Raw genomic sequence first — 22,205 nt, forward strand, 5'->3', positions numbered from 1 at the left:
GGTGGGTGGGGGTCAGGAGCATAAGGAGCAGGTCCAGGTGTTTGTGTAATGTTTTCTGGATGGAAATGTTGTGCAGGTGTAATGGGTCCAGTTCTTGCAGGAATTGCATTGAACTGAAGCCTTTGTCTGTCGGCTCGACGTGATAGGTTTTGAGCATGTTGGACATATTATGTATTTGTTGGTGGGTCCTGGATTGCTCTCAATGTCCCCGGTTAGAAGAAGTCGTCGAGAAATGACAGCCGGGGAGTCATTTCTCGGTGTAGAAAAAACGGTGTTGGTGTGTGTGTTGTGTTGGGAGATGTGGTACTTGCCCGGGTGACCGAAGCCACTCCCAGGTACTCGAGCCCCGTGAGGAGCTAACCATGGTTGTATTAGTTAACACTTCACCAGTTACATAACTATCCATGAAATACTAGCACTTAGTTAACGAACCAAGCAATATATATATATATATATATATATATATATATATATATATATATATATATATATATATATATATATATATATATATATATATATATATATATATATATCATCATAAATATTGCAGACTACACAATGAGAGACAATTACACGATTTACACTTACATATGTGTTTTACAATTTTCATTTTATAAGCAATCAAGAGAAAAGTAAATATGATTCATTGTGTAATCCCATTATGCTAAGTAAAGTTCCACAATTAGTGCCCAAAAGATCGACATTAACAGTGACAAATACCCTGACACAAACACCAGAAAACGATCAACGAAATATAAATTCCGAAACACCATCAGAAACACAAGAACAAGCGGAAAACCAGACACAGGAAACAAAACACATACTAGATAAAGAACAGCAAACAGATGCAATTTAGGAAGTAAATGACGATGACACTTGGTCAGAAATTTCAGATGTAGATAGTGAACTTTATAAAAATTCGCTTCCATTTTACTATAACTTAGACCATAGAGTATTAAGATCAGGAAAATATATATTGTCTGTAAATGACGATTGCAAGAAAAAACAAGGTAAAGATGGCTAATGTAGGTGAAGCAATTACTAGTGCAGTACCATCTCCACAGAATTCTAGTAATACTCCATTTCCAGTGTATATTTGTCATGAAAACAATTAACTACCAACATTCTCTGGTACGGAAAAAGACAAGATTGACATTAACACACTTACTGAACAATGTCAGCAGTATTTCATTAGGAGACACATTACAGATGAGAAAAGAAAAATAGCTGTTTTTTCAGCTAGAATAAACCAAGAACGGTGCCCAGCGGGAAATTTGTTATGGTTAGACAAGCTGTTGAGAGCTTCAGCATTGAGCAGTTTAAGACATAATTCCTTAGGAAATTCTCTGGAGGCAAGAATTTTCTTGGTGGTTTAATCCCAGAATTACACAAAATTGTAGACCTACTTAGGAAAATACACTCAGGATCAGATCTAAGGGAGATTACAGCAGATATTTCCACAGTTAAGAAGACCCTTTTATCTAGCCTAGAAAACTCAGACTGGGTCACAGAGGATGGTAATATATCACCAGTGCATGTCGTTGACATCATTGGCTACATAGCAGCTCTATTCCAATTTCCTGACAGGATATCAAAAATCTCAAAAACCATCCCATATAGTCCAGGGATGAGTTTACTTGATTTCATTTATGAGGTGGAATTAAACTGCAGTAAAGCTGGTGTGACCGACACATCACAAGCAAATAGGACAGGGATCAAAGTGCCAGAAATCGTAGCAGGGATAAATAAGTCAAGTCCTGGCAAGGACCAGAGACAATCTCGACCACTTCGGAAACAACCACACAGTCAGGTTAGCTCAAGGACTCGTTCCCGCACACCAGGTAACAGGGCGGTACAAAAGTCTGGCCGAAGTCCCAGTAGACATCGATCGGCACAAAGACAAGCAAATGGAAGATCACCTCATAGGTCGAACTCAAGTAACACTCTGTTATTATTGTGCAAAGCCTGGTCACACAAAATCGGAGTGTTACATTAAAACGAAAGAAGATAGGCAAAAGGCAAGAGGTTCCGAGGCATTTTGCAGATATCATAGGTCCACTGGACAATGGACCTCAGAATGTAGAACGATAGAAAAATTTTTTATCCATCTATAGGTCGGGGGAAGATCGTACCAGCACAAAAGACGACGACACATAAAACACCCAAGAAAACAAACAGTCAGCATAGGAAATCTCTTTGGAAATGAATGCGTTTTGGTCTCTGCTTTGTGTGAGGAGGAACAGATTTCATTATTTTTGGATTCTGGCTCACCAGTGAATTTAATAACGCAAGATGAGTTAGCAAGAATTTTTAGAAATAGCAGAAAAGTGACGTTATTGGAAAACTCAGACTTAAATTTATACACAGTGGATGGTAAAGAAATGCCAGTTATTGGTATGATTGAATTAAACATGAATTTCACAGAGACCACAAAATCATTCACTACCACCTTTTACGTAGTAGAAAAATTATCAATTAGAGGAGAAATGCTGCTTGGACTTAACACAATGAGAACACAAAATATAATATCGATGCCACATTTCAATGGAATTCATTATGACAGCGAATTCATAGAAGAAATTTCATCTCCTGATAATACAACCAGCAATTATAGGAAAACTAGCGTCACAAGAACGATTACACACACAACCAAAATGGGGGAGTCCGACGTACAACTTCTCAAAGAAAATGGGCGCATAGACCAGCTGCCACAACCCAACCCCCACTCCTCACTCACAGCGCAATCGTGACTCACCCACTTACCTAGCCAGCATTAATTATGATATTAATTTACTACCAAAATCATTCATGCAAATTACGATTAAGAGTAAATTGAGAAATTGTAATGTCATTGCATAGAAGGGACGGTTAGACTAAATGGCCTTTTGAAAGTGAGCGCCCTGTGCTGGATGAATGACAAGGGTGATAAGAAGACTGTCAGTTTAGCTAACAACATGAATGGAGATGTGAAAATTAAGAAAGGAACCTGTATTTGTAGGTTAGAAATTTGCCCAGCTCCTATACGCGAAGTGACAGTAGCAGGGGCGTCGAGCAGAGTAAACTCATCAGACAGAGAGTGCGTAAAGGAGAATTTGATTCACTCAGGTCAATTCAACGTAGAAAAAGATCTCTTAGATCTATTAATGAAACATAGGCAAACGGTAGCATTACCTGGGGAACAGTTACGGTGTACTTACCTGATTACACACAAGATTACCGTACATCCGGACACACCACCAGTATACAGTATATACCAGCTTACAGGGTCGTGATTCTCAACGCACCCTGGCAAATCAGTATGTTGAGGGAATGTTAAAACTAGGTGTTATTGAACCATCTGTCTCCCCGTGGAATGCCCCATTAGTTTTCGTGCCCAAACGAAACGGAGAAATGCGTGAGGTAGTAGATTACCGTAAATTAAATTAGCACACAGTCCCTGACCGGTTTCCTGTGTCATTGTTAAGTGACGTCTTACGAAACATTGGACCAGAAAATAATGTATTTTCCGCAATCGATTTGCTCAATGGCTATTACCAAATTAGCCTCGATCAAGAATCACGCAAATACACTGCTTTCTCCACGAATACAGGGCACTACCAGTATAAACGAATGCCTATGGGGTTAAGAGAGAAACCTGTATTTTACACAGGAAAAATCTGAGAAATTACCAATATGCCGGGAATCGAACCTAGGACTCTCAGGTGAGAGCCAGGCAGCATACCACTACACAACAACCAGGTAAAAGCTTATTTACGTTGTTACAATCTTGTAACCAACGTCCCTCCGCCCCCACTGTGGGCCTGAAGAGGGTGAGTTAACCCCCTGGCACTCGGGCAAGTAGATGCTTTTAATCTATCCCAAGCACTTACGGCAAGTCAGAATGAAGAGAGAAACCTGTATTTTACACAGGAAAAATCTGAGAAATTACCAATATGCCGGGAATCGAACCCAGGACTAGTTGTATGCTGCCTGGCTCTCATCTGAGAGTCCTGGGTTCGATTCCTGGCATATTGGTAATTTCTCAGCCTATGGGGTTGATGACAGCACCAGGCACTTTCCAGAGACTGATGAATTACGTATTGTCTGGAATGCGGGGAAAAGGAATATTTGTCTATCTAGATGACATTATTATAGCTACTCCAAGCATAGACGAACATCTGCAGAAACTAGACCAGCTCGTACAAAAGCTTGCTGATGTTGGCTTAAAAATTAAACTGTCTAAATGCAAAGTTTACTTTAAGGAAATAAAATTCTTAGGCCATAGATTAGATGCCGAAGGCATTCACCCGTCTAAGGACAAAATACAGCCGGTAAGATATTTCCCAGAGCCCACAAATACAGATGAAGTAAGACAGTCTGGGGGGCTAGCGGGTTATTACCGCTCCTTTATTAATCAATTCTCTCATATAGCACAACCGCTATTCACTCTACTAAAAAAGGATGCTGTATTCCAGTGGGAAGAGGAACAAAAATTAGCATTTCATGAATTAAAAGATAAACTACATGCGCACCATGCCCTGACTATCCAAATTTCACAAAACCATTCATAATTTGCACGGATGCTTCCCTCAAAGGTTTAGGTGCTGTACTGATGCAAGAGGATAAACGAGGAAAATACCATCCTATTGCCTTTGCCAGTAGACAAATAAAAGGAGCAGAGAATATTTTCTGTATAACAGACTTACAAGCCCTAGCAGTAGTGTTTGCTCTACAGAAATTTCGTGACTTCGTGTACGGATACGAAATTCACCTATACGCAGACCACAAGCCTCTCGTGGGCATGTTCCAAGAAAAACTCCTCTCTGGGAGGAGAACACGATGGAAATGTAAAATCCATAATTACAATATAAATGTTCACTACATAAAAGGTAAAGTAAATTTAGCTGCCGATGCCTTATCACGAAACCCGTTAGCCAATGTTGCTACAATAAGTCCACAGGAATCACTCTCCAACAATGATGAAACGATCCCAGCAAATCAAGAAATTTCACAGGCACAAAGACAGAACCCAGTATGGTCTAAAGTAATATATCATCTCGAATCAGGCGATGATGTACCATTACCCAAGTTACACGTACCACTTGAACAATTCACAGTGGTAAAGAATGGCTTATATAGGGTAAATCCAGAAGAAACAAATCATAGAAAAAATAATAGGCAGTTAGTTATTTCTAGTAGAAGGATACCTCACATTTTAAGGGTAATACACGATAGTCCACATGCAGGGCATCCTGGCAAGAACACGGCAGTCAGACTGGCCTGGATGTCATATTATTGGCCAACGTTACGCAAAGACATACATAATCACATAGATGCGAGTCATGTGCGAAACACAAAGGTTACACGTTATCACCTGCACCAAGAGGACAATATCCTGTACCTAGATAACCGTGGGACACTGTCGCGGTTGATTTACTTAAATTACCCGTAACTGCCAATCACAATCATTTTACAACTGATCACTTTTCACGATTTGTGATCTTGGTTCCAATTAAGGATAAAACAGCAGAACAGTCGCACGGGTATTCATTGATAGTGTGATCTGTAGGTTCACCACACCAAAGGTGCTAATAAGCGACAATGGTGGTGAATTTAACTCTGAAATTTTACAAGAATTAAGTAAACAAAACAATATAAAGAAAGTTAATATCTTGGCCTACCATCCAGCTTCCGATGGATTGCTGGAAAGGCAGAATAAAAAAATATTAGATGTACTACGGCATATTCTCCATGAATTTTACACAAACTGGGATGACTGGATCCACAGAGTTGAAACATCACTTAACTGTGCAATTAACAAATCAATAGGGGATACACCTCATTTCATTATTTACGGGTCAGACAAACGTCTCCCTTATGAGACGTTAGAGGGCGAGCAAATTCCCATATATAATTATGACGATTATCCTAAACTTCGCTTACGTGAATGTCAAGAAATACACACAAAGCTAAAGAAACAATTAGCAATGTCCAAGGAAGAAATGACAGAATCATTTAATAAGAAGGCAAAGGAATCAAATATCAGCATAGGTGATATTGTCTATAGCCTCATTCACACTAGAAATAACAAACTGTCACCTAAATTTGAAGGCCCATACAGGGAAATCAAGAGAAGAGACAGTAAGATAGTGCTTAAGTCACTATCGAGTGACGAAGAAAAAGAAACACATATTGATCACTTAAAAAGGGTCTCAGGAAATTTAGCTTGCAACTATAAAACACCAGAAACGACCGAAAACCCTAGTACACACGGTGAAAATAAGCCTGAAGCAATCAACACATATCGGAATAAACTGCGGTCGTATACCAGACAGACAAACATAGGTGCAACCAATACAGCTCTCACCATAACAAGGCATTTACATGACTAGGAATCGAATTAGACTCCTTTTATAGGTAATAGGATTAAACAGGCCAAGATATCTGTATTATTCATCATCACTATCATCACCCTTAGCATAACTTGCTAACAACAGTGGATTAGATCTCTAATACAGTTGTTCTTTCGGTAGGTAAAGATGAGGCAAATAATTCTATGGATCATGTTCCTGTTGATATCAAGAGGATCACCTCACTTACATCCTCAACACAGTCCAACAGGGTTGCCTGATAGTCCTAACAGCCTCAACAGCAATAGTGCAGGACTTAATAAGTACCGAAGTTAATTTGGATGTACTGCAAGACATACCAAGAATGTTACAGAAGATATCAGGACCACTTAGAACTCTGGAACCGGTATTAAAACACCCTTCTTCACATGATCATCCCACACAGGGAGTAATTGAATTAATTAAATTAACTGACTGCATGCTAGAACAGGCTAAGCACTTGATGAACACCATGATCCAGGATATCCCATCAGCTGGGAGTAACACACTGGAGACAAGAAACGACATCACAAATACACGTAACAGACGCGGTTTGTTCGACCTAGGTGGAGCAATTTTAGGCAACATTTTTGGACTAGCTACAGAAAATGATCTAGAGGAAAAAAAAAAAAAAAATTAACAAAATAGCACAAATTCTGTCATACCAACATAAGTTAGCTGATACTCAGAGCACCTTAATGCTGACGATTGTAAAGAACCTAAGGAATGCAGAGGCATCAACTCTAGGAATTGTGGAGAAAGTAAATGCACTAGAAGGGAACAATACACTATTCCAACGCCTCTCTGTGATCAAAGAACATATTGATGTAATAATACTACAGTTAGACAATACCATAGCTCAGTATCGGTCTTTCATGAAAGGAAATGCTAATACTGGTAACGGAAGGATCACCATTAATTTACTACCCATTCACAACCTCCGGCAAATAATTTGTCAAGGCATACATAAGCATGGAGTGAAACTTTTGTTTGAGGGAAAAAATATGATATTATATTATCCATATTTGGAAGCAACACACACCAACATCAATAGTAGTTCAAGTACCATTCGTAACGGATGATTTTTTCACAGTCTGTCAAATATACCCTTTTCCTTCTAAGAAAGATGACTCATTAGTCACCATCAACATCAAAACAGAAGCCATCATGGTCTCCAAGAAACAGGACGCTCTCACTTTCACAAGTGAAACAACAACTGATCACAAATGTCGCACATCATTACATGCATTTCACCTTTGTCCTGCGTACATTTTCACGTTTCTGCCAGCTGAGACAGTCCCTTGTGAAATGGTCATCATAAAAGATCATGACATCCCTCATCATTGCAACTTCGCATTTGCTCCAGATAAACTCATCCACCATCAACACATAAGACATTCACAGTTCCTCCATTTCACTCAAAATACATCAGTTTTTGTGACTTGCCCAGACACACCTCCAGCCCATACATCAGCATCTGGTTTATACATCTCACCAGATTACTGTGCAGTCCTGACACCTACACTATCCACCTTGCCCACTGAAACCATTATGCCATTCTCAACCACACACACAAGTACTTCCAGCCATTACCTAGAATGAACTTAAATGTAAGCTCACATATTAAGTTGACTTCACCCAAGTATGAATCCCTGCAATTAATAAATCAGACAATACAACCTTGGGAAGAATAAAGTAGGATTATGTTTAACCCATATTATGTATACAGCCAAGCTCCAGTCATATTTGTAATTTTCTCCGTCATATTTACTGTATTAATTTTGGCCATGCACAGAATGCAAGCAAGGATTGCTAACCTGGAATCAGTGTTTAAGAACTGCACAAGTGAGACAAAACTGAGTAAATATTGTATATATATTTTATACAAAAAAACAAAATATGGGTTACACATAATATAGGCTTACTGTAATAATTATTCTATTATATCTCATATATATATATATATATATATATATATATATATATATATATATATATATATATATATATATATATATATAGCAAGTCCTTCTCATATATATTGTAAAATTGACTACAGTAGACTTGCCATTGTATTATTTTAATATTACTATTATATTATACGTGTACAATTTCATAACTATAATAACTACATTATCCCAATTATGTAACCTTCACGGTATTATGTATTTCACTTACAAATTGACTGTTATGTGTATCTAGTATCCATTAATATGTTATGACTATTTACTGTCGATGATACGCCAGTTTCGCGTGACCGAGCGATATGTAGGCATAATATAACATAATACTATATGTAACTACTGTATATAGCTATAGGTAACTATATGTAGAACAGGTAGTTATGTCTGAGTCCAACAGGAAGAGTTAAAGAACACATCCCCTTGCCTAGACGAACCAGGAATGTCAATTCACACAATGTATATCCACAACCCTTGTTTTCCCAAACCGCCAAGAATTCTTAAGCCATACGATGTATCTCAAACTTCCTCGTAGGCCAGATGAACAAGAATTTCATGAAGTATCCAAAACACATGGAGTAACCAGCCCTAGCCAGTTAGTCCACATGATAGGAAATTTACCATACACATCCTCCCCACGCTCTATATAATGTCGGAGAGATTCCCTTCATATCAGAAGGGGGTTAGAGAGAGAAAGGGGAGAGAAGGCTGATGAGGAGAAGGGCCAACTTTACTATCACGCTCTACTAAACTGTAGCTCATCACTTTTATAATTTTGTGCAATAAACCTTGTAACCCGAGAGTGCTGTAACTCACCTCGTTGACACTACGTCTCACTGCTTAATTCTGGTTGAACTTAACGATCCATAATCAAGTGCCCTATCTCACTACAAGTACCTAACACTACGCTATCGAGATTGGTGGCCAGATTGTTTTTTCTTTATGTATCCGACTCCGGACATAAGCTTCACAGCCAACTCTCAAGGCAAAGTAGTCGTCCTACATCCCATACACCTCCACATGTCACCACTTCGGCGCTAACACCCACCGTCCGTATTGAATACATGCTAGGGCTGTCTCATACAGGACTGGTGCATTGGTATTAGCGGGGGTATTTTTACGACATGTCGGCGGGTTTTCTGGTAGATCAGTAAAGTCTGTTTTTTTTTTTTTTTTTTTTTTAACCTTCTTTGTATAGTTACACCCCTCTGCTACGTCTACTTACAGGCGGGGGTATGCGCTGTCTGAGTGCTTTATTGTTAACCAAGTGACAGAGAAAACTTTAGAATATGGACAAGCATTTGTATGTGGCAGTTGATATATTAAATATAAGAAAGCATTTGATTCATATGAAACAATGACAATGAAGGCATTTAAAGAGGAAGGCGTAGATGAACTTATGTTAAAGTACTAGAAGATATTTGGCGAAACTACACAGTTACCACAGCATTCAATGAGGATTAAAAAAAAAAAAAAAACAGTAATGAGAGCCGCTCCATCATGTGATAAAATTTTACCCAAGCTATTCACTGCATCCTTTGAAGACTATCTATCTTTATATCTATTGCCAGACGCCTCAATCCCGTTTGGGGTGGCCACAAACAAAGCGCCTCCAAGTCGCCCTGTCCCCCGCCATTTCACTGCCCTGCTCCCAACTCACACCCCCCTCTCTCATATACCTCTCCACCCCATCTCTCCATCTCATCCTTGGCCTCCCCCTCCCTCTTCCCCCCTCCACCTCACTCACATACACTTTCTTCGTCAGTCTTTCATCCTCCATCCTCTCCACATGGCCAAACCACCTCAGTGTGTTCCTCATAACGCTTCCTATCACATCCACATCCACACCACAACGCTCCTTTATATCCTCATTCGTCAGCCTGTCTCTCCATGTGACTCCACAGGCTCCTCTTAAATAACTCATTTCCATTGCTCTCACTCTTGACTTGTGTCCTTCCAACAACGTCCAAGCTTCACTTCCGTACTTTAGAGTTGGTATCACAATACTGTCATGTAGTAACTTTTTCACTTCCATGCTCACTTCCCTGTTTCTTATCACTGCTTTCAAAGAACAGCAACCTTTCTTCCCTTCTGTACCCTTTCAAGCATTTCACCCTCCAAACCTCCATCCTTACTCATCACACTACCCAAGCACTTAAACGAACTCACATCTTCCAATTCCTCATCATCCAACCTCGCTGTACATTCACTGACTTCACCTCTCTCAAAGACCATCACTTTACTCTTCCCTACATTCACCTTTAGATTCCGTTTCTTACACACATTTAGATTAGGATAGAAAAGTTAACAAACGGTAAGCGATTGAACAGTCTTTGAAAGCTGACCTTTTAAAAGAATCACGGAATGTACGACAAAAATTATTGTTAATCTGAACAAGTTTGAAGGTGGCCTTGAATATGGCTATGAGGAACACGAATGATGTGTTTAACAGATATGTTCAGACCGTACAAGTAAAATCAGGAGTTGAAGAACCAGAATGTGTCGAGTTTATTTACCAAGGGCAAACAGTTTAATCAGTTCTACTTCATGACATTGTGTGTGTGTGTGTGTGTGTGTGTGTGTGTGTGTGTGTGTGTGTGTGTGTGTGTGTGTGTGTGTGTGTGTGTGTGTGTGTGTGTGTGTGTGTGTGTGTGTGTGTGTGTGTGTGTGTGTGTGTGTGTGTGTGTGTGTGTGTGTGATGAGCAATATCACTATGACGGTAAGGAATACTTAGTGTCAATGTAAACCAAAGCAAAAGTCGGCCACGAAGGACGCAAATGATAATGGGGAGTAACGAGGGAGATTGAGGCACAGATCGTGAGGGAAATTAACATCTCTGCGATGGCGTCTTTTGGGTTTAATTGATGCTCTTTCCAGGCGATTTTATTTAACTTTGGGGAGACTTTTTGGAACTGGAGTGGCTAGTGATAGCCTTCATTAATCCAGTCAGCACTTGAGTTCTCTTTAGTAAATTCTCTCCTCCCCCTTTCCAAGAATCAATCGATCATCTAACATTCTTCGGCTACCTTACGTTTCAAAATCAGTATCTGCCCATTCCCTTATTAGTGTACTTGAATAAGACTGCCTGTAACCCAATGCTTTTACTTTCTTACGATATAAAATGACAATGTAACAACTGCCTTATTATACAGGATAATGGAGGAAGCTGCCTGTGACCCATTTCTTTTAATACATTACATTCTAAAATAAGCATGTTTCTACTGCTATGAGTGTAGACAATAAGGACAACTGCCTGTGACCCAGTGCTATTACCATTTTATATTATAAGATAACTATATACAGTACCTACTGCCTTACTACAAAAGGTAACAAAAGAAACAGCCCGTGACTCAACCTTGCTTCATCAACAGGTTCCAGTCAACCATGTCTGCCACAATGGAGGACAGCTTTGACATCATTCTGCATCACATAGGCACGGGAACTTGGACTATCTTTCACGCCCTTGTTATGGGTTACTGTAAGTGCCTTGCTATGTGTCTGACCTCTTCGGTGATGTCAGGGAATACTTGGATAAGGATATATATCAAGCCTATCAGGGTTTGAGTTCGAGCAGTTCTTGCAGCTGCCTAGTTGTTTTACTTTCCTCATCAAAATACATTTATTATCCTTCTCCACCTCCTTCATCCTCTTCATATGGTGCTTCCCAAGGTCCATCCTGTTACAGATCTTGGTTGTACTCACCCTCCCCTATGCAAGTAACAAATTTAATGCACTGAATCATAGTACATACGAACATATTTACTTTTAAATTTCTGTACTTTATTAAATGGCATTAACGCGTACCGAAACTCTGAGAGGGCTAATGATCTGACACTCAGAGATGCAAAAGACATTCATTTATCACACCCGGCCTAAGAAGTATTTATTTTTACATTATCATCGTTACCACAGTAAGAAACTTAAGTCTTAATGCACTGTTATACCAGGGACGCCTGCATGTGGAGTGCTTTGTACCTCAAGTAGAAGCAGGAGTACGTCATCAGGGCGACAGTACAAAGCTAAAAATTTTATATTAACGTGTTGTCTTATCAAGGCTATATAAGCGGACACTGGGCAAAGGTTTATTTAACTCTCCTACTGTTTACATCTGGTGATGGAGAGGGGCTCCGTGTGATGGCACCGATATAAGTGGGCAGTGGAGATTCCCGGTTATACAGACATCCTTCAGCTCCCTCCCTATCACCGCGAAATGTGGATGGTGGGCTGCAGGGGAGTGCAGCTTCAGTCTACAGTTCAGTACACATTCGGATGAGCCTGGGGTTGCAGGTGCCCCTGCTGCTGCTGCAATCATTTGTGAACTCTTCCTCAACTTTTTGTGTGAACCTGCATTCTTTCACTGGCCTCTCCAGAATCTAGCTACATTATAAATCGTTCGAGTAATGTTCTTTTATCAGCTGTATAAATCATATTAAAAGTTGCCAGTGCTGTCATATAAATGCTTATATTTTTGTGTGCATAGAGAACCCTCTCGTTTTATTTGTATGATTAAATATTTTTTGTAAGTAAAGTGAGCTGTGCATACCCATTTCATGCATCTCATTGTGGCATCACCTATGTTGTTTAATTTCATTGTTCAGTTTTCATTTCAGTTCATATAGGTTTCGCATTGTAGAGGTTAGTAATAACATCCTAAATCAGTACCAAAATTGGTACAGCCAAATTACAGTTCCTCATCGTCTTTTTAAACTACGGCCATATCAATGTACAAAATTTACATTAACTGGATTATGTCAGCACTGTAGCCAACTGACTAACCTAGCCTAGATTAAGGTTAGCAAGGGAAGGAGGTAAACTAGATTAGTTTACTAGCTATACTACCTTCATAGTTCAGAGAAACACTTACTTCCGTGCATTGTTTAAACATAATAATTGATGCTGACACTTGGTTATACCTAAATATGTTAAGGAATTAACATTTTTGATATGTCTGGTAGAATTTAGTATTTTATTCAAAGTAACACCAGAAGGCATTTGTTCAACCGTGATATGTTCCAGCAGTCAGGGGCTTTAAATACTACCGCGAGTAACCCTTTCTCTGCAACGATACAACTATGAACAAGTATATTCAGGCAAACACCAGACGAATTAGTGCAGTCAGGAGATACTATAACTTTTTCGCTTTAACTTGGCCTAGATTTTTGTCCGTTTACAGTTAATGCACATAGGTCAAATGAGGAAAATTACAATACCACGTTCTACAGTGTTGCCACAGCACCTCTTCGTGACTAGCATCATATTCTAGTACTAAACCTCCGCCAAGGCTTAGCATTCAAAACGGCGAGATAATTTTACTCCAGGCTAAAGTGGAAAGAGTAACATCCTTCAAGTGGCACCTCTCCGTAACGAATCATATTCTAGCATTAATCATCCGTCACAGCTTGGCATTCAAGATGGCTAGATCGTAATTTAGGCCAAGTTAAAGGAGTATATTAATCTAAAAGTCAAGTAACAATGATGGAATTAACAGGGCTCTTGCTCGTCCTTTCCATAGTATCTCTTCATAACTAGCATAATATTCTAGTTTCAATCGTCCCTCAGCTCAGCATTCAAGGCGGAGAGATAGCAATTTTAGGTAAAGTTAAAATGGAAAGAGAAAAGAAATAAAAAATCCGACTAACATTGATCAGCTTACAGGGATCTTGTTCATACCATGCCATGCGTTGGCCGGGGCATTCCTTGGTTACAACGTGGATCACACCTGCCACTCTCCACCCCACGCCTACACCTCCACAGTCGACCCCGCACCTAACACCACCCTCGCACCCATCACCACCAAGGCACACGACAACATCACTCACCACCACAAGTGAGTTTTTTGTTGGCACCCAGACTTGAAACTTGAGTCTGGATTTGTAAAGCAACAGTTGTGATGTGATGATGATGATGGGACTGACAACTGATCGAAGTGGCTGGATGAATTTTGTTCGGAGAAGTGCATGGCCAGGGATTTGGCACCCCTTTTTAACGTGACAGCTTTCGGATCGGCTCAGTCACATAGGCATGTGTGAAGTTACAGAACGCGGTGAAATTTTGGGGGGCCTATCAGATGGAGCCAGGATTTCGAGGTCTTGAATGATAAGTGAATGGAAGCGTGGCCCATTGAATTGGGCAAACTTCGGCTGTCTCGACTTGCTACTCCTCTCCCTGCCCTAGGGTGAGAAAGGAGATCCTAATGATGGCGATGATGATGATGATTCATTCATTCATTGCCAGACGCCTTGTATTCCAAACGGGGTGGCCAAGGGCTTAGAGTTAATTGTTTTACAGGGAGGGGCACTAATCCTCCACCAACCCCACTTGACACGTAGGGATGCCAACAGCATCTGGTGTTCCCAGGCGGTCACCCATCCAAGTACTAACCAGACCCAGCGTTACTTAACTTCGCTGATCGGACGGGAAGCGGTGTACTCAACGTGGTATGGATATGTTAGGAGTGTGGCTAGTATTGTATTGAAGTGAGATCTGAACAATAAAAGCAGAGGATATCCATAGGTTCAAATATACAGAAATGATGATGGAAATAATAATAATAATAATAATACACAACAACAATAATAATAATAATCGTTTGTATCGTTTATAAAGGCTCTCCAACATGCTTGGAAGCGTTGGCCTTGATCACCAAGTGGAGGCCATCCACGTCGCTCGAACAATGGCAGCCTCCATCTTCAGTCCCTTTTATCGCTGAGATCACACTCTATGACCTCGTCCCAGGTCTTTTTCGGCCTGCCTCTCGCAGCCCAACCCTCGACGTTAACGCCTTTCACCTTCCGCACACAAATATCATCCTCCATCCTCTCTACATGCCCAAAACCTTTCAATCTACTTCTCATCATAACACCAATACGTTCAAGTTACACTCTTCCTCTCAACTCTTCAATAGAAGTCCAAGCCCCCCCCCCCCATGTCTCGCATTCAAGGACGCACTACACATCCATCTAATCATTGTCAATTCCGTACGTTTGAGCCTACGAATATCATCTTCCTTTATTGCCCAGGTATCACTACCATACAGTAGGCTATTACTCTTAACACATGCCGCATATAAGGATCTATTTGCAAGGAGGGAGAACCCTCTCACTGCTGGGAGAAGCAAAAGTTTGCTGAACTTCCTCCAACCACTCCTTACCCTAGCGCCACCCCCAGCATATAATATATTTCCCCCAGATAACAAAATTCCTCCTCACGCACTCAAGAGACTCTCCAGCAAGATCAACCCTTTTATGCCTGTCGGTCTCTACATGCCCTCCCCGACACACCGCACACACGAAATCAGCATTGTTTCGCAGCTTACCACTAATACCACTCCTTCTCTTATGCACTCATCACAGACACTGCACAAGCTGGAGTTACTTCCTACATCCTTGCTACAAACTGCATATGGCCAAACTCCCTCTCTTTTGACGGTACCGCCACCCAAATTAGATATCATCACATCTGTTTTATCCGCATTACAATAATAATAATAAGGATGATGATGATGATGATGATGATGATGATTATGATGATAATGATAATGATGATGATGATAATAATAATTATAATAATGTGATGTTCATGATGATTAATAAAGATAAGAAAGAAAAAAAACATTTTAAACTTGGTTAGGATCATTAAAAACGTGATGATAAATGAATTTGTATGTCTAGATGGTGCAGTTACCTGGTGGAAGAGGTGGCCACAGGGCGTTTGCTGGAGGAACCATGCACCGAGTGGGACTTCGACACCTCCGTCTTCACCTCCACCATCTCTTCAGAGGTCAGCAGTTACCTGCATTACCAGTTTTAGACCCATTCACTAGGATTACCTTTTATTAATTATATTCTTCCTACATGAGGATTATTATATTAAAATTAGGAAGGACTTAATGAAAGGGTAGGTCGAGATTGTTTCTAACCCCTTCAGTGATGCTGGAGAGTCACGCCTTCATGTGGTGGCACTGAATATCTGATCGGCTCAACTGCCTCTTTATACAAACGCCCCTCAACTGCTGTACTTTCCAGTCCCCCAAAAGGACACTGTGAACTGTCGAAGAGGAGCATCTTCAGCCTACTGCCCACCGGGTTCACGTTGCGGATGAAACTGTGACTACAACTACTATTACTACTACTACTACTACTACTACCACTACTGCTGCACTACTTCTAGTACTACAACTACAACCACTCTTTCATTGCGTCTCGAACTAAGCTGAAGTATCATCTTAGAATAGCAAGGCGAGGAGCAGTCGAACCCCCAGATATACAAAAATTTACGTACTTCTACTGTAAAATCATCTCTGCGGGAAAAATTTCTAGAATTAGGTATCAGGGCATACATTTTCAGGACACCCAGTGCATTTAAGTAGTAGATGTTATTGTAGCTTTTGGTTCATCTGAAACGCGAACCCGGTTGACCGCAGAATTAGCTAGTTCTGCAGTTCACCATCCTCTTTGGGAGACAGAAAAGTAGATGAGTGACATTTGTATAACCAAGCAGTTGAGCGACATGGGCATTTCGATGCAACCACATGAAGGCGTCCTTCTCCAGGACCGTGATGCATTTAAATGGCGGTGTTATATATTTAGATGCCTCTGCGCCTTGTTGCCATGAGATACGTGTAGTGAATCTTGTCTGTGTGTGTGTGTGTGTGTGTGTGTGTGTGTGTGTGTGTGTGTGTGTGTGTGTGTGTGTGTGTGTGTGTGTGTGTGTGTGTGTGTGTGTGTGTCACTTATTATAGTTCTTTCACCCTAATTTAGCTCGGATTATCGTCCTTTTGCACCGTATTTCACGTAATTCATGGAAAAACACAATGCTACGGCTCCACATCCTTTCCATAGCACTTCTTCGTAATTAACATCATTTCGGGTGATAAGTTTTGTTACAACTCAGCATCCCAGATGAAGAGATGGCATTTGTAGTCCAAGTTAGAGTGAAAAGAGTATACCATGCTCATAAAACGACTAGACATTTTTGCATATGGACGATCAGTTTATAAATGAATCATGGCACGAAGCTCATGCCATACGAGCAGCCTGCTATCTCATCAGTTGTGCCTCCTATATCACTGGTGTGGTGTTTAATTTTTTACCAGCCATGCGTCATCTCTCTCTCTCTCTCTCTCTCTCTCTCTCTCTCTCTCTCTCTCTCTCTCTCTCTCCGTTTACTGATTTTGGTTGTATTTCATGCAAAATTTCGTAGATACTGATGTTCAGATAACTGTAAATGTAAATACTGTAGGTAAAATATAACCAGGTTGATTCCCCAATTTTATTTTTCACTTCAGATTACTATATTATTTTCTGATATTTTATTTTAAATGAGTTAAACGATACGTTCACAACTTACAGCACAAACATGCTGCAGAAATTTCATTGTGAATGATATTCAAATGGAACAATGGAAACTGATTTTATTTTTTATCAAGAGATTTAACATAACTGTCTTTAACGATAATTGTGCTCTACTGTATGCACCATTTTGATCACAATGAAAAATCTATGTTTTGTGCATTGTGTGTCGGGATGAGCATGAAGAAAGTGTCAGGCGTGAAAGACTGGTCTTTCTAGTGAGTCTCTTGAATATGTGGAAGAGTTTTGTTGTTTGGGGTATATGTTATGTGGTGGAGGTGGGGTTGGAGCTATCTCTGTAGCTAGGATTAGGAGTGATTCGAGCAAGTTCAGGGAGCTGTAGCCTCTCCTGACATTGAGAGGGCTCTCCCTCCTTGCTAAGGGATCATTACATGCGGCACGTGTTAGGAGTGTAGCTAGTATTGTACTGAAGTGAGATCTGAACAATAAAAGCAGAGGATATCCATAGGTTCAAATATACAGAAAAGACAATGATTTGATGGATATGTAGTGCGACCTTGAATGCGAAGCCTAAGGGGTGGAGGGCTAGAATTGCGATTGAAGAGTTGAGAGGAAGGATGGGACTGGAGAGTACTGGTGTTGTGATAAGGTGACGTAGACTGAGATGGTTTGAGTATGTTAAGAGAATGGAGGATGACATTTGGGTACAGAAGGTGAAATGGGTGAACGCCAGGGGTATAGTTGCGAGAGGCAGACCAAAAAGGGCCTGGGAGGGGGTCATAGACTGTGACTTCAGGAATATGGGACTGAATAGGGAAACTGACAGAGATCGAACAGAGTGGAGAGCTGCCATTATATGACCAAAGTCAATGCATGCAACCATGTTGGAGCCTTTAAAAACGGTACGATAAGATACGAAAACTAGAGCTATAAATTATTTGTCACGTTACTTTGTGAATCAAATTTGTTTTGATTTAAAAATTGTACATTTTTAATGCATTGTTTAATGAAATATATATATATATATATATATATATATATATATATATATATATATATATATATATATATATATATATATATATACAGTATATATAAATTTTATGCGAAGTAAACCCATAATCTGACCGCCAAATTTGACAGAAATCAACACTGGTATTCGTGATATTAACAATTATACATTATTTTACTGTTATATTAGGTCTAACACAGAATGTCTCTGGACGATCTGGCTGGTTTCATTTGTTAACCCGAGACGTCCCGACGATATATGGATATGTTGCAACATTTTGCATTTGCCAGTCCCAACGACGTACTGGTACTTTGCACAATTGCAAGGTTCATAATTTGCACAATTTTCAATTTTCGCACGTCATTTTTCGTACGTATACACAGGACACCTTCCTCTATTCCTCTACAAGATGCCAAGCAGGGACAATGCCTTACACTGCATAACCTTCCCCCCCCCTGCATGCCATTGTCTCGGCAATTCACCTGTTACCAGTGACCTGGCCAATAAAGACATTCAGGGCCAGAGTGATTCCCTAATCGATGACAATGTGGAGGACAAAGTTTACATAGCATTAGAGAAAGAAACAGTCAGAAATGATGATCAGGTAATGTGGCAAAAAATGGTCAAGTATGGTGATGAGTTAGTGAGTGAAACAATGCTTATAATGCCTATATTACTGTTTGAAAACCAATATACTCTCATACACACATAAATTCGTACCAAGTAAATAAATAAATACCGTTTATGAGTGGTGTGAAATAGTTACCCTCCCATAGAACTCGTTTTCTTTGGCGCTAGCCTGTTGGAAAACCCAGTAAGGTAAGCAGGTACTGCTACCTGGATCGAGTATTTTAAACCTCAGGTGAGTGATTTCTCTATGAATTTTCGATGTTTCTCACCAAAAGCGGAGGTTTTACCCCCCAAAAAAAATATTGAAAATACCTCGGAATTGGGGGGTGTCAGAGGTGCGAAATAGCTCGGGACGTGACGGGTTAAGTTGCATTCATAAACTGCAAATAATCTGCAAATGTCATTTAGATCTGTCCATTACAAAAATATGGTTCAGTTCCAGTTGGTGTGTGGAAAGAAGTACCTGCTGGCCACCTACCAGAGCATCTTCATGTTTGGTATGCTGGTGGGCGCCGCCAGCAACAGCTTTCTCGCAGACAGGCACGTCACTTGATTTCATGTGCCCACTCCCACATCAGTATAATTTTGTTGTCTTTGTACAGCTGCGGACAAAATACTGGTTCACTTCTTAGTTTTAACTAACAAGAGACTCAGTTCTGCTAGCCCACTGTCATTAGCCTATCATTCTGCTGTTCTTTGTTTAGTTGTGGACATAAATACTGATCAACTTAATGATACCTAATGAGACAGGACATAAATACTGATCCGCTTAATGATGCCCAACGAGACAGGACATATATGAAGATCCCCTTTATGGTACATAACGAGACAGTGAACATAGAGTTCAAAACCTAGTAATGTGATCTTTGTAGCTCAACAAACTGTTTTTGTATATAACAGTTTCATATGGTAATTATTCTACTAACATGTGGTCTGATGTTATTGTTCCCAGCTTTACATCTCTACATGTCCACTTGGTTTACCCAGTGTCATTTTTGTACTGTGTTTGTATAGTCTCAGTTGATGCATGAGAGGGACACCTTCATGTGATGGCACCAATATAACCATGCTACTCCACTGTCTGGTTATACCAGTGTCCCTCAACTCCCTTCTAATCCCCCAGCAGGAGGGGGATGGCCAGCAGGAGGAAGACAGCTTCAACATGCAATTTGCTGGGTTCTTATTAGAGATGTATCTAAGGCTACAACAACAACAACAACAACAACAACAACAACTACTACTACTACTACTACTACTACTACTACTACTACTACTACTACTAATAATAATAATAATAATAATAATAATAATAATAAAATCTCATATATAAAAATCGCCTCCATTCATCTAGGAATTGTATTGTAATGATCAACACCAACTTTCATAATACAATTAACCATTTGGAGTTGTAATGTGAAGGTTAACACTAACCTTCATAATAAGGTCCGTTGGCACCAAACACTCCAATGACTGTGGTTACCAACCATATGTTAATACTTTTTTTTTCTACTTTTTTTTTTTTTACTAACATTACAATGCTAATAAAAACATTATTGGAGTCGCTGGTCAATGTGGCTCTCAACCACTGTAGTTTCGTAATCCATACCCACCAGAAAGACAGGTCTGAGGGCTGGTGATCTTGTGCCTCTGAGGCATATGAGTACAATCCTCCTGAGGGAGAATGACAGTCGACATCTCATCCAGACCATAACAGAACTCTGAGGTTGATGATTCTCAGGAAGAACCTGCGCACCAGTCTCGAGTAGAATCTCCCTGCCTATCTATCCATCCCACCTGATGTTGTGAACACAAGGGGAGCCAATCGCCGTGGTCTACATGTTGGATCTTTCTTGGTATTTTTTTTTTTTTTTCATTACTCCTATGTGCAGCCTTTAGAGCCACTTCACGGTGACATGCTGCCATAAGGATCAAATATCCTAATGATGAAAAAAGACTTCTACCCACATGTCCAGAAAACTCGAACACTTACATCCACTCTTACATCATTTGGTGTGTTTGCTGTTCTGCAGATAAAGTGCTCACCCTCTAGAGGGAGGGCAACTGGCTCTGTGGTGACCGTAAGGCATAATTATTTCCTGTAGCATTTTTGCAGTGAGGTCGCATACTTCATCTTGTCGAATGCACACAAAGCCTCCTTTCTTGTAAACCATTGCATAGTTTGCACCAAAGACAGTGCCGCAGGGACACTGTTGTGGTAGGTTTTTTATTGGCCACCCATATCTCAAGGCTATGGCGTCAATAAATTCTTGTCTGTTGAAGTGGAAGCCTTTTGCCTTGGGAGGCAGTGTCCTCAGCCAACTCGATGTCCCAAGCTCCTGTGGCACTTCAACTTTTCTGCACTTGTCTGTTGTAATGTGCTTCAGCTGGTCACTTTTGTCTCGGTTCCCGTTCTTTGCTTGTTTGTGTTTTAATATCGTTCTGCTGTTGTTGGCCGATTTCACTTGACTCAAGGTGGGCACAAATCACCTGTAACAAGGAATCTGTGAGCCAATGTGAGTTTCGGTGCTAACAACTTGCCATGGCTGCTGGATTTATAATGTCAAGGCCTCCCATCCTGGATGATTGGATGGGAGGTCTTCCACTACTACTACTACTACTACTTCTACTACTCACACTGTTGTTGCTGCCACTACTACTGTACTACTACTACTACTGTACTACTACTACTACTACTACTACTACTACTACCAATAAAGTGCGCTTTCGGAGCACGTAACGGGCAAGCAAGTTTTCGTACATTCACCTATCATCGTAATTTCATCTTGGCGTAAACTTTCAACATTTCTGGTGTGGTAGCTGAACAATAACAGAAGAATAATTAAGTTAAAATATTTACTCTCTCATTTTTTTTTCTCTCTCACGTTTTCTCTCTGGATGTGCATATAGTAAGGCGCCGTAG

The 22,205-nt window shown here is 40.2% G+C and overlaps 1 protein-coding gene and 1 pseudogene across 1 annotated transcript in view; one reads left to right on the plus strand and one right to left on the minus strand.

Moving 5' to 3' along the window:
* Positions 1-22,205, plus strand: part of LOC145406342 (organic cation transporter protein-like) — a 100,177-nt gene that overhangs the window by 57,417 nt on the left and 20,555 nt on the right. Inside the window, exons 3-6 of the mRNA XM_080277506.1 lie at positions 11,704-11,810; positions 13,988-14,159; positions 16,003-16,111; positions 19,722-19,825. Coding sequence (XP_080133632.1) covers positions 11,704-11,810; positions 13,988-14,159; positions 16,003-16,111; positions 19,722-19,825 — 492 coding nt within the window. The remainder of the gene's footprint in view (positions 1-11,703; positions 11,811-13,987; positions 14,160-16,002; positions 16,112-19,721; positions 19,826-22,205) is intronic.
* LOC145409098 (5S ribosomal RNA) lies at positions 14,667-14,783 on the minus strand (annotated as a pseudogene).

The sequence above is a fragment of the Coenobita brevimanus genome, chromosome 8, assembly GCF_032717465.1.
Source record: "Coenobita brevimanus isolate Jiangsu-jjx chromosome 8, ASM3271746v2, whole genome shotgun sequence".
Classification (NCBI taxonomy): Eukaryota; Metazoa; Arthropoda; class Malacostraca; order Decapoda; family Coenobitidae; genus Coenobita; species Coenobita brevimanus.